The sequence below is a fragment of the Teleopsis dalmanni genome, chromosome 2 (genome assembly GCF_002237135.1).
Source record: "Teleopsis dalmanni isolate 2A chromosome 2, ASM223713v2, whole genome shotgun sequence".
Taxonomy (NCBI): domain Eukaryota; kingdom Metazoa; phylum Arthropoda; class Insecta; order Diptera; family Diopsidae; genus Teleopsis; species Teleopsis dalmanni.
This window is the reverse complement of record NC_051847.1, coordinates 38449882-38462399: the sequence shown is the minus strand read 5'-3', so window position 1 is coordinate 38462399 and position 12518 is coordinate 38449882. Positions and strand designations below refer to the sequence as shown.

Genomic DNA, 12518 nt, shown 5'->3' with positions numbered 1-12518 from the left:
ATTATATCATTTACTAAAAAATAAAACAATAAATTGAGAATCTGATTGCAGTTGTGGCTCTTGCTGACCTCCACATAAAAATGTCTATATCTGTACTGTATTTTTACCTTAATAATTTTAATTAAAAAAAAAAAACAAACTAATTAAAATGCTTCACAGTTTATTAAAAATTTATAAACCAAATACAGAAGTTTTAATTAATTCAAAAACAATCATTAATGCTTGGCAAAGCACCATTACAATATTTCCAAGTGGACCAGGCACTGAATCCTTGTTGGCTCTTAACCTTAAGTGCACATCGTACCGAATTGGAAATATCATTTGTCAATAGAGCATTGCAACTTAAACCACATTCGTTGTAGGAGAATTTTCCGCTAGCTGGTTGACACCAATAATAATCGTTGATCTGGAAGATACCATAATCATTGGAGCCATTGTAGTTAGTTGGACCAACAGCATCGGTACGGAAGGAGCTTTCATGTTGTGCAATGCAAGTCCATTGTGGCAAATCAGATTTGGGTACACCCAAAGCATACATTGCCTTAGCCAAGGAGCAACGATTGTAAGTTGTAGCAAAGGTTGGTGCTACCAAAGCTAAAGCTGCGATTAGTACTACTGCGAATTTCATGTTCCCGAATTAAATGTCACTGTTTAGACGGTTTATGTCAAACTGTAACTTTTTCGAACAATGTATGAGGTTTTTATACTTTACTGTGTCCTCTTTCAAAATTTAAGTTACTTAATATGATTATTATGGTAGGTATTTCTTTTTATCGTAGACGCGCTTAAGTACTATAATAAACCGTGGTATTAATGTTCAAGTATCTGTTGGGGTATTATGGAGTAGCTCTTGTTACAATGTCTAATGAGTTGTTTACAAATTTTTATAAAACTCAACATTAATCCGTCTACCCTCTAGATATCATTGAATTTTTTGATATTATAATATTATATTAATTGTTACAAAAGTTTAAATAATTACAATTTATATTTGTGATATTGAATTTTTATATTTAATTCTAAATTTCTTTTTAAATATGTAGAAGTATGTAGTTCTTACTGACAGTTTTTCCTTAGTGATGAAAATAGTATTGTGTATATTGATATTTGTGGTTCTTATAATCCTTAAAGGTAGCTTATGCAGATTAATTAAATTAATGTACTAACTAAGAGGGAACAAGGCAATAAAGCAGATGTTCTGTTAGTTTTTGCACATTTAACATATATAGAAAATAAGATTTTACGTTCCAAAGTTTTTTAAAAGTCATTGTTACCAAAAGTATAAAATGTTGATATGTACATAACAAGTCCTTTGTAACAAAAGGAACAACACTTTTTGACAAATACCATATATAGTGTCAAAAGACAATAAAGGACTAGATGGGTTCAAACAGTAGTGAAAAAGTAAAAACAAAAATTTGATTAATTTATTGAAATTTGGAATAGACAACGCTGTTTCGAGTATGGTCAAGTAATCATAATCAGTGATTTTAGAAAATATTTAAATTTTAATAAGTTATGATGAATATTTGATCACTCCCACTGATATAGACTTGGTACTCATCATCAGTGACCTTAGGAAATATTCAAATTTCATCACTGATTATGAATACTTGGCAATACTCGAAACAGTGTTATACAGTCAGTCAAATGTCAATAAATTAATCAAATTTTTGTTGTTAATTCTTCATTACTGTTCGAAAAAAATTAATATTAAAAACAATAAAGATCTTTTAAAGTTTTGAACAGCTTGAAGTGCATAAGCTTCGATGATTGAAGTGAAAAAATATCGATACTAAAGTTGAAAATGATCCTATTAGCAGTAAATTATTATATATCGATATATGTAGCAATTATATCCTACACATGGAAAATATACATTAGTTCCCGTAGATCCTATGAGAACTTTGTCATGCTTTGATAGGATTCCCGTTCCCTATGCTCATTCAGGGTTCAATTTTTATACACTTTCGTTTAATGGATTTTAGGTACAAGATTTTTTTTCTCTACTTATAAATAAAAATTCTAACTAATTTTAAGAACTTCTTTTTAATTAAATACTATATATAAATTTTTTTTTATATTAAAATGTATGTGAAGAATCTTCTATGTTCGTATTAATAAATAAATAAATATAGATCTCTCATTTTCATACACGTTGTGCTTATTTATAAATTCGCAAACCATTTTATTTATATCACAATATTTGAAAATTAAAATGTTTCTAAGAATTTAATATTATTCATATTTATTATAAAAAAAAATCATTTAATTCTTATCAAATTAGTGCAAAATAATCGTATATTAAAGATATAAAAAATCTTATATATTTTTATTGATCAATTCTGTTGTTAGAATCTTGTCAGTGTGCCCTCCATCTCCCATATGGTCTAGTGGCTAGGATATCTGGCTTTCACCCAGAAGGCCCGGGTTCGATTCCCGGTATGGGAAGTTCTTTTTATTTATACTTTCTTTACAGATAATTTTTTTATTTGAATTATTTTTCTAAACATTTTGATGTGTTTTAATTAAAAATTGTATTCGATTAACAACCCTGCCTGTAACCTATAATTTTTTTGTCATAATTTTTATATAATATTATTGATATTTGATGATTTAACTTGCTGATAGAAATAATATCTGAAGCACTATTAATACATTTTAATAAAATATGTTAAAATATCTATGATTAACACTAATGTTATAAGTATACCATTTTAATAAAAAATTTTATTTATATAGATTAATGTTTTGTATATTTTTTTATATAATTTATAATTCTCCCATATATATACAAATTGTATATGAAGACGGGATTCAATATCCATTATATAGTATTGTGTATAAAATTCTAACTGTTACAACTGAGTGTTTCTAAAAAAAAATAAGTTTTGCTATAAACATTTATCTATATTAATTTTTATTCATTTAGCTAGAGGTCTATTTATTCATTAAATTTTTATATATTTTTTAGAATGCAATTCACATATTTACTGAATGTACTTATATTTTAGAATTTTAGTTTACTTATAACATAAAATTTTGATTAATAATTCTCATTATCTTTAAGGATTACGGGTTACAAATATGCTCGTTATACATAACGTTTATTTGTTGTGATTATTTTAATTTAATATAAAATTATTAATTGCTAAAATTTATGTACTTTAAATATATTATTAACAGAATGTAGATTACGATTAAGTAACAAAAATAAAGCTTTTTTATAAAATATTCTGTACCCAAAGAAACGTAATTGAACTCGAGAAATAGTGACTGAAAATTTCACTGGCTTTTATGCCATGAAATAATTGTAAAAATTCTAATTTAAAGAAAGTATAGAAAAAATTGGCACGTTTCCAGTTATCTTAAATAAAGTTATATAGAATTCGAAATATAACATTTATGGTAACACAAATCAATAACAAAAAGATGAAGGAGTAGTAAGTGCATTATTACTGAAAGAATCCGTCCCCTAATCAGAGAATACTTTACTATACTTGAAGACCGTTCACATTAGCTAAAACTTTAAGGCGTAAACGAGTCTATACTGGGTAGATTATCTCTAACTCCACACGGTTAAATGGACGTTTTAATATACGATATATAAAAGAAGTTTAAGAGGAGAAATTTATAATAAATATGTTATGTTATAGTCATAAATTTCAATATGCATTAGAGAGTGTAACTCACCTTTGGTCACCTCTTCATCAATTCAGTCATATATTCTAAATAAACAAACTTATGTTAATATCATAAAACAATACTTCTTACGGGCTTTAAAATTAATACTTTTGACCTTATTTTTTTAATCACATTTTAAAATTTAACAAAAATTAAATGTTAAAAGAAATTTTTTAAAAAACTAATGTAATTAAAACAAAAATGATCTTGTGTTATTATTAATTATGCAAATATTTTAATTTTAGTCATAAAAACATATTTTGGAATTATTTGAATGCAATAAAATATATATCAAGTCCTCGATAGTATAGTGGTTAGTATCCCCGCCTGTCACGCGGGAGACCGGGGTTCAATTCCCCGTCGGGGAGACGATGTCGACTTTTTTATATAACCAATGTAATATTATGATTGAAGAGAGATTATAGATAACGTAATGCATCTGCCTTAATATTCCTTCTATTAGTATAAATATTATTAGTTAGTATAAACTTTATACCTTATCAAAAATAAGGCCCATAGTTTTACTCAAAGACTGTTTCAAATTATGTGATGTATTATGTAATTTTTCAATATACTATGTATACTGCATATTAATATGTACGGATAATTTTTAAAAAGCAAAACTTTAAAAGTTAAATAAAAATTTTTCTAATAAGTGATATAATAATATATCAGTATTTGGTTAGGGATGATTTGAAATATATCAATAGTGTTTAATTTAAATTCAATATGAGCTTTTGTATTATTCTTTTTTCTTCTTAGCAAATATATATTAGCAGAAGGGTTTGAGACCGAAATTCCGCAAAGCAGTCGAAATGGGAAAAACCGCTTTCATTTTTCAGGTACCATGCATTAGAGCTATGTACCAAAATAAGCATTCTTTCGGACAAGGGTACCGGAACATGAAAAGCATGAGGGCAAGGAAATAGCGGACTCCCTAGCAAAGAAAGGTACATGCACTCTGCTCATTGGTCCAGAGCCCTTCAGTGGGATAACAAATAGCTTCTTAAATAACTTATTATGTGAACGGGAAAAACAAAATCTACTTGAACACTGGGGAGCCCAAATAGGCATGCGGCAGTCAAGAACTTTAGCAGAAAGGATACTAAAATGGATACTGAACTTCTTACAGGACACTGTAGACTCAATTATCACATAAAGAATGTAGCTGCGGTAGAAAGTTATTCCTGTCGATTCTATCATAAAGAGAAGGAAACAGAATCTATTCTTCTGCACAGCGGCGGCAAGACATATATTTGACTACCTTGGAAGCGGAATCTTAGTTCAAAATCAAATAGGTGGGTCCACAATAGATCTTTTAGGTGGCAGTGCATTGATAGCCAATTATTTTATAATAATAATTAAATATTTTTGAAAAGTTGAGATATATACCTATAGCTTAGATTTTATAATATTTAAATAATAAAAATAAATACGGATCACTATGTTTTCGAAGCGGGTCTTATAATCCGCAATATATTAAAATTTTGATCAGAGTTGTAAGATTATCAATATTATTTGTAATAATATTTGGTGGTATGTCATAATTAGATAAAATGATGAAAAAAACATACATCTAGATATATCAAGAATGTGATGTATCTATTGAAATTTTTTTTTCTTCAATTGTATACACATATATTATTACATACTATATATAGTATGGATTGCATATATGCATTTTTAATAAAATATTTTTTCACATCGTGTTTGGAATAATTGAGAAATATTTTCAGTTTGAGTTCAGGTATCTACGCGCTCCTTTTATTGAAGTTAAATTGTTTTTATTTACTTTTAAGGCTTACGTGATCAGTAATTTTGCATGAAAATATTTTCTGGGTTCACACAATTCAGGCATTTTTCGCATAATTATGCGATGTTCGTCGGAAAGCAACTTCATGTGTTGGCAATGATTTCAAAAACAAATATATGTATAAAAATTTAATATATTTGATTATTTGTATATGCGTGGAAACGTTTGAGATATTCGTTCAAATTGTTACATTTGCCACTACATAATTAACCAATATAGAGGCGATTCTCATTGTTGTGCATAACTAAATCGAAACGCTTGACGGAGTGCCTAAGTTTGAAGTCAACGAATATTTTGCATAATTTTCCAGCTTTAATTTGCAGTTGCCGATCAAGTTCATTGGTTTCTGTTCAGCTGCTGTTATGTTTGATTGCAGTGGAAGATTGCTTTGGTTACGTGGAAAAAGTGCTTTTATGCTTGGCTAATGATGTGTGAGATTTCAGAGATGAACCCCTGGCGTATAGTATATACAAAATAAAGTAAATTATTGCACAGTTAGATAATGACAATAAACAACACAAGGTATAAATTGGTTCGAGGATAAATTTTTTTATGACCTGATAATCTATACTTTATGTTACACAGTCTATCATAACAAATATAACATAGATATACATTTGGCCTCAGGTAAAAGAAAATCAGTAGACTGCAAAGGACTTTCTTTTGGTACTAAGTCAGGAAAAGTTTCATTGGAAAACACCAAGTATTAGTTATAGCTATCAAGAGGTTAAAAAATATATTTTAACGACGCACATTAAGTGTACCATAACACTTGTAATATAGATATAATATACATTGGCCTCAGTGAAAGAAAATCAGTAGACTGAAAAGAACTTTTGTCTAGTGCTTTAGTTAAGTACTAGTATTTTTCAGTGGTAGGAAATCAGTAGACTCTGCAAAAGAATTCGTTCAATACTCTAGTTTAGTACTAGTATTGTTCAGACAGGAATAAATGTATTGCGGAACACAGAGTATAGTCTCAGCTAAAAAGAGGTTATATCAAGAGGTTGAAAAGTAGTTTTCAATGAGGCATAGTAAAGCGTATACAATTTCTAAACTATAAAAATCGGTTAAAGTAGAGATATGTAAATAGATAGATTATGTTCCATAATATTTAAAATTTATAAAATAAGAAAAACTTTAAACTTTAAACATATCCGTATAAAATAAAACAATTGTATTCACTTAAAATAATTCTCTTTCGAAGGCACTGGTGGAAGTTGAGTTCTATCTATTCAATAGGTCCAAACACCTATCAGAATCACAAATGCGGTGCTTATTTCAAACAACTGTGACCAACCACAGTATCTAACTTGGTAACAGACCAAATATTATTCGAAGCTTCGGGCATTTCAAAGTCCGATTTCGCTTTTTCTCGAGCAAAACACAATGAGTTACTCGTAGCTTGAATGTATTGAGCAGCTCGAACAACGAATATTTTCGAACATTTGTACTGCCCGATCCAAATATTTGAGTTTATACTAATATATTCTTTTATACAGTTTTTTCATATTTTCTGAGACAACAGCTCTTAAGCTTAAGTTACAATTACAGTAACATCGCGTGTCTATTAGAAACACGGTTGCCACTTATGGTACTTTAGTACCAAAATTGGTACTTTTTTTTTTTTTCGTTTGGTACTCACTTATATACAGTTTTTTTATACAGTTTTTATACAGTTTTTTCATATTTTCTGAGACAACAGCTCTTAAGCTTAAGTTACAATTACAGTAACATCGCGTGTCTATTAGAAACACGGTTGCCACTTATGGTACTTTAGTACCAAAATTGGTACTTTTTTTTTTTTTCGTTTGGTACTCATTTTCAAAAAATGGTACATTTTTGACGACCCAACTTGTGGATATTTCCAATTAATTTTTTTTATAAATGCAACTTTGCACTATTTTATATTTTGACCATTTATAACACTATGAAAAACACAGAACGAGAAAACAAAAAGGTCCAAAAAAATTTTGGACCTTTTGTTACAGAAATGGTACCTTTTTAAGCCAATTTTGGTACAGAAAAAAATTTTCAAGTGGCAACCATGATTAGAAAGTGTTTGAATTCAGCATAACAGTAATGCCACTTCTATATGATTATTGATTTTTTAAAGTAGACTTCACACACTACTTATCAAGTAATTTGAACACACTTTCGTTCTCAGCAAGATAGAGAAGTCGTTAAACTTACTGGAATCCAGAGAAAATAGATTTGTTTGCTAAAATGCCTTCCTCACCTGGAAGAGGACTTTAGTCTGGGTCAAGAAGATGACTGCAAAGCGATAGTTCCATCCTCCGTCCTATATTAAGAACTCATTAACAAGAAATATGCTCTATCCTATATTAAGAACTTGTTAACAAAGAACAGTTTGACTGTCATTGGAAAGGTTGGGTGTCTTTTCTTAGATTACAATGACTAATGAAGCAAACACATTGGTCGCAATATTGTACTCCAGTAAATATCAGAATTTATGTTAACTCATTATTAAGAACTTGTTAACAAAGAACAGTTTGACTGTCATTGGAAAGGTTGGGTGTCTTTCTTAGATTACAATGAGTAATGAAGCAAACACATTGGTCGCAATATTGTACTCCAGTAAATATCAGAATTCATGTTATTTTACTATTTTAATCTATTTCGTCATTATATTATTTCGTTTCGAAAAAAAATTACCGAAAAAAACATTGAGAGTACTGAAACCATTATTTATGCGACCAAATTGTATTATAACCGATACGTATCTATTAAGAAGTAATGGTCTTTTCGTTATTTCTAAACCTGGGTATATGTGGAATGCAGAAAAATTTTATTATATTGCTTTTAATAATATGGTTTATATGAACAAAAAAAGTAAATTTCTTTATTAAAAAAAAAATATTTCAGCAAACTTTTTCTATTTAAACGTCGAGTGAAATGTAAACAATTGATTGATTGTTTTCTATGAAATAATCAGTATTCTGGTTTGGGAAGCAAACGGAAATATTACTTGGAAATATAAATACTATAATAAGGTAACATGTTATGTTATACATTCTATTAAAGTTTCAAAAATTATTAATCGATAATTATAGGTAAGTTGATTCCTCTTAGCATTCTTCGATCTCTACAAAATGAATGAGATACTGTTATAAAATATTTTCATCAACTAAAGTGTATTTCTCAAGACTTTGAATAGACTTTTTCATATAATAAATGTAGGGTGTAAAATCGGTCGGATCATCTGGTTAAGTTTGTTATCGTTTAACACCAAACTTAGTAGACAACTTGCCGGGTATTTTGTATCTATAGAAAAATATTTATTTATTTTCAATAAGTTTTTTTTGTTCTTTCTTTTAAACTTATTTTTTCAACTGATAAAAAAATTAAAATTTTTTTAAAATTGTTTAGTTTCAAATCATATGCCGCATGCACAAGTACACTTGAGTTTCGATGTTTTTGTAGTAATCTGAGCATACGTTAGATCATCTTAAATGTTTATAATATCATTTCTCAATGGGCCACTTAATCAGTCCAGACTTTTTGAACTGTTCATAGAGTTTTATGGGCTCACATGAGTATGTAGTGGCACATTTTATGGTTTACACATTATGGTAAAAATGTCTATTTTGACTTTTTTTATTTTTTATGTTAAATAATAAAAAAGTTATTAAAAAATATATGATTTAAGGTGCAAGTGTGTTATACCTACATATATAGAAAGCATGTGCCACTACATATTTTTACTACTTTTTTTTACTATTTTAAAATACTACATCCTACATAGAATTTGAACACTTTAAATTCATGTTTAAAAATTTAGTTTCATATAATAATTTATATAATTTTAAAAATAAAAATTTATAATTTAAAAACATTAGAATTTTAATTTTTAAAATAATTTATGCAGAAATTTGGTTTAAAAATTTCATAAAAAACAGTAATTGAAAATAAAAAATAATTACTCTATTAATAACTCAACAATAGACTTTATTATAGAAATGCATATATAGAAAAGATCATAACTATTTATTTTTTCAAATTATTTCAAAGAAAAGCACTGCTAGTTATGTGGACTTCAATTATTTCGAAACAATCCCTTTCTTCTTCATCCAATAAATTCAGTAGAGATCTTCAAACCGAGTTTTATTGCTTTTAAGGCACTGTGGGATGCTTTTGTCTTAAATATGTGTTAATAACTAAACTTTATATAGTATTGAAAAAACCTCTTGAGGCTCGAAAATTGGTTGGAATAAATCAATTCCGCTTTCAAAGCCATAAACAGGGAATAGTGATCTCTCTATTTTACTATTATGTATTAAAAATGTACTTGGAAATATATAGTTCACTTTTATGATAATAGAGATATTTTTTTTTATTAGAGAGAAATTAATAGCATTTCTAGTTTTAGGAATGTGAAGAAAAAAATAATTACAGTTAGCATTAATATCAAAAGTCCATATATGATACAAAAATGGGGTTTGAACAAAATTTTGGTTTGAAAGTCGTCTCTAATTATTACAAAATAAGAATCTTCAAAAACCTCTCGTTCAAATAAATAAAGTAAATACTTTTATTTTTGATACGAGTATTTCGCCGCCGAAAAATAATGGTTAGGCCCGATTTATAGTTAAAGCTTATATAGATATATGTAAAATAAAATATATAAAAATAAAATATATAAAAATAAAATAATTAGTATTTATTTTATTATTAAATTTAAATCGAATTATTTATTGCTTATTTACTACTTTATTAAAAATAAAAAAACTCTAGAGCTCTAGAGGACTCAGGTGGTTAAAATTTTCAGTTTATATTATGGTGAAAGTTTATATTATCTCTATAAAATTTTATAATAATTGAAACAAAAAATTTAGAAAAAGTCTTACATACCTATAGTTTTAACTTACTTCAAAACCTAAACTAATTATCTAAACTTAAGATTATGCGGCTAAAATTTATATGAATTATTTGAGGCTTATATGAAACGTAACTCTAATATATTTTTTAGTCCAATCTTTTAAAGATCATTTAGTGTAATAAAAGACTAGTGGAGGTATTAACATATGCAGGTGCGTGTGACAATTGCTCTCATCTTGATAGGAAATAGGAAGAATAAGTATACTACTCCAGTTACTATAAGTGGAGTGGACTTATTGCTATACTATATCTTCATTTTGTTGCCGTTTGCTGCTGTTAGGATCTACGGGAACTAATATATATATATATATAGCTTCACTTCAGAAACCAGTGATCAATTTGAATTCTCACTTGTTAATATAATAAAAATTAATAAATATTAATATAATAAAAATTATTTTAACATTGTGTAATTATTATAACACTTAAAAAACATTGGAGATTACCGGAAGTATAAGGTAATGCAAACAGATGCGGAAAGACGATCAAGTCCATGTTTTATATGTTTTATATTAGCATTTAGTTGTAGTTTTGGATTAGTTTTGTGATTAGTTTTGTGATTAGTTTTGTGATTAGTTTTGTATTGTTCAGCAATTTTATATTTCCAATTTTAAATTGTCAACTTTTTAGCATGTATCTGGGGTCAATTGTTTTAGATGAAGTACCACTACGATCTTGTGTAAACTGTCGTAGCACCGTATCCGGTGCTTTGAGGATACATATGAGTTCAATTTTAAATGAAATTAATAATATTTATTATGAAAGATTGCGGAAGGCTACATCTCTAACTTTCGAGAGGCATGTGCAAAATTTTATCCATACATGTGCTTAGGTAGTATATTCAAAGTATTTTTATATCATTGTAATTATAAAATGCATGTTATATTTGAATTGAATACTTTGTTATTTTGTCTATTCTGATAAGATAATACCAAGTTTTCATAATTATTGAAGTACAGTAAAGTACATGAACGTATGACACTACTTGAAACTTAAGCTTGTTCAATTAGCAATTTTACTATATTCAGTTCATTTTAATAATTTTTTTGAAATTATGTTTTTATAAGTACTTCAGTATTTAAATACGTCTGAACTACCAAATGTCGATCTTTTGTATATTCAGTTCATTTTCACTTACTTGTCTTGGGTTTTGTTTGTGTAGGGTCATTTCTCGGTTGATAAGGTTCTAAGGACATAAATATTTACTTATTCTAAATTTTTATATTTAACTTTATAGTCTAAAAGTTATCTGCTTTATTTTAATTGTTCATACTCTCTCAGCTTCTATCTCTGTTCATACGGAATCACTTGCTATTGACAATACCTGTATTGATCCAAAGAAGTTAACATATGTTCTTCTGGGTTATCATTTGATTTCTGATGACATATTCCAATTGACAGTTAGATCATCAAGAAGGTATTCAAATTTATTACCTTAAAGTAGTCATTTATGAACTATACATTTTTCACAATTCCATTGTATTTCATAGTCCCTAGAACGAAATCCAACAGTTGTAATGGTTTGTCAAGACGATCAAGCTATCATAAAATAATATTCTTAACACATATTTTTATTTAGAATTTAAGACGTTTATCACATTCTTATACAACAATATAATAATATGATTATTAGTATTCAAGGAATATAATATATTCAATTATACTATTAATCAAATAATTCTATTTTTTCTAAAATCATAACTATTTATTTATTCAATATTCTGTTAAGTACAGGTATATATATATAAGCAATATAAGTTTAAGGTGACTAATGTCATGATTGTTTCAGTAATCTATGGCAAACAATTCAATCAATACATTTAAATTACATCTGATTAATGACCGATAGTAATTAATGATAAAGGACGAAGTAAACTCCAAAAACATCTGTAAACAATTTAAAACTTTTTTTAATCAAAATAAAAAGATAAATATATAAAATTAACTAAATTTAATTTAAACTAATTATAAAACAAAATATTAAAAGCAATATCTAAAGATTATCTAGCTCTCACTTTTAATCTGCGCTAAGATTATTTTTTAATTTGGAATTATTTGCAAAACTTATCAGCAAAGAAATTTAATATAAAAACCTCTATTTTGTCTTTGAATCTTCAGTTTG

General features: G+C 27.3%; 1 protein-coding gene and 2 non-coding genes across 3 annotated transcripts; 2 read left to right on the top strand and 1 right to left on the bottom strand.

Annotated features, from left to right (window-relative positions):
• Nucleotides 1–143: 143 nt before the first annotated feature.
• On the bottom strand, nt 144–691 carry LOC119681764 (lysozyme 1-like). Its single transcript, XM_038095040.1, has one exon. The coding sequence runs from the start codon at nt 626–628 to the stop codon at nt 203–205; it is 426 nt and encodes a 141-aa protein (XP_037950968.1). The 5' UTR covers nt 629–691; the 3' UTR covers nt 144–202.
• Nucleotides 692–2379: 1688 nt separating this feature from the next.
• Trnae-uuc lies at nt 2380–2451 on the top strand. Its single transcript has one exon. It is a non-coding gene; the product is annotated as a tRNA-Glu (tRNA).
• Nucleotides 2452–3980: 1529 nt separating this feature from the next.
• Nucleotides 3981–4052, top strand: Trnad-guc. Its single transcript has one exon. It is a non-coding gene; the product is annotated as a tRNA-Asp (tRNA).
• The last annotated feature ends 8466 nt before the right edge of the window (nt 4053–12518 follow it).

Bases quoted from the DNA above. Each gene is read 5' to 3' on its own strand.
- LOC119681764 (XM_038095040.1), bottom strand. From the start codon at position 628: ATGAAATTCGCAGTAGTACTAATCGCAGCTTTAGCTTTGGTAGCACCA.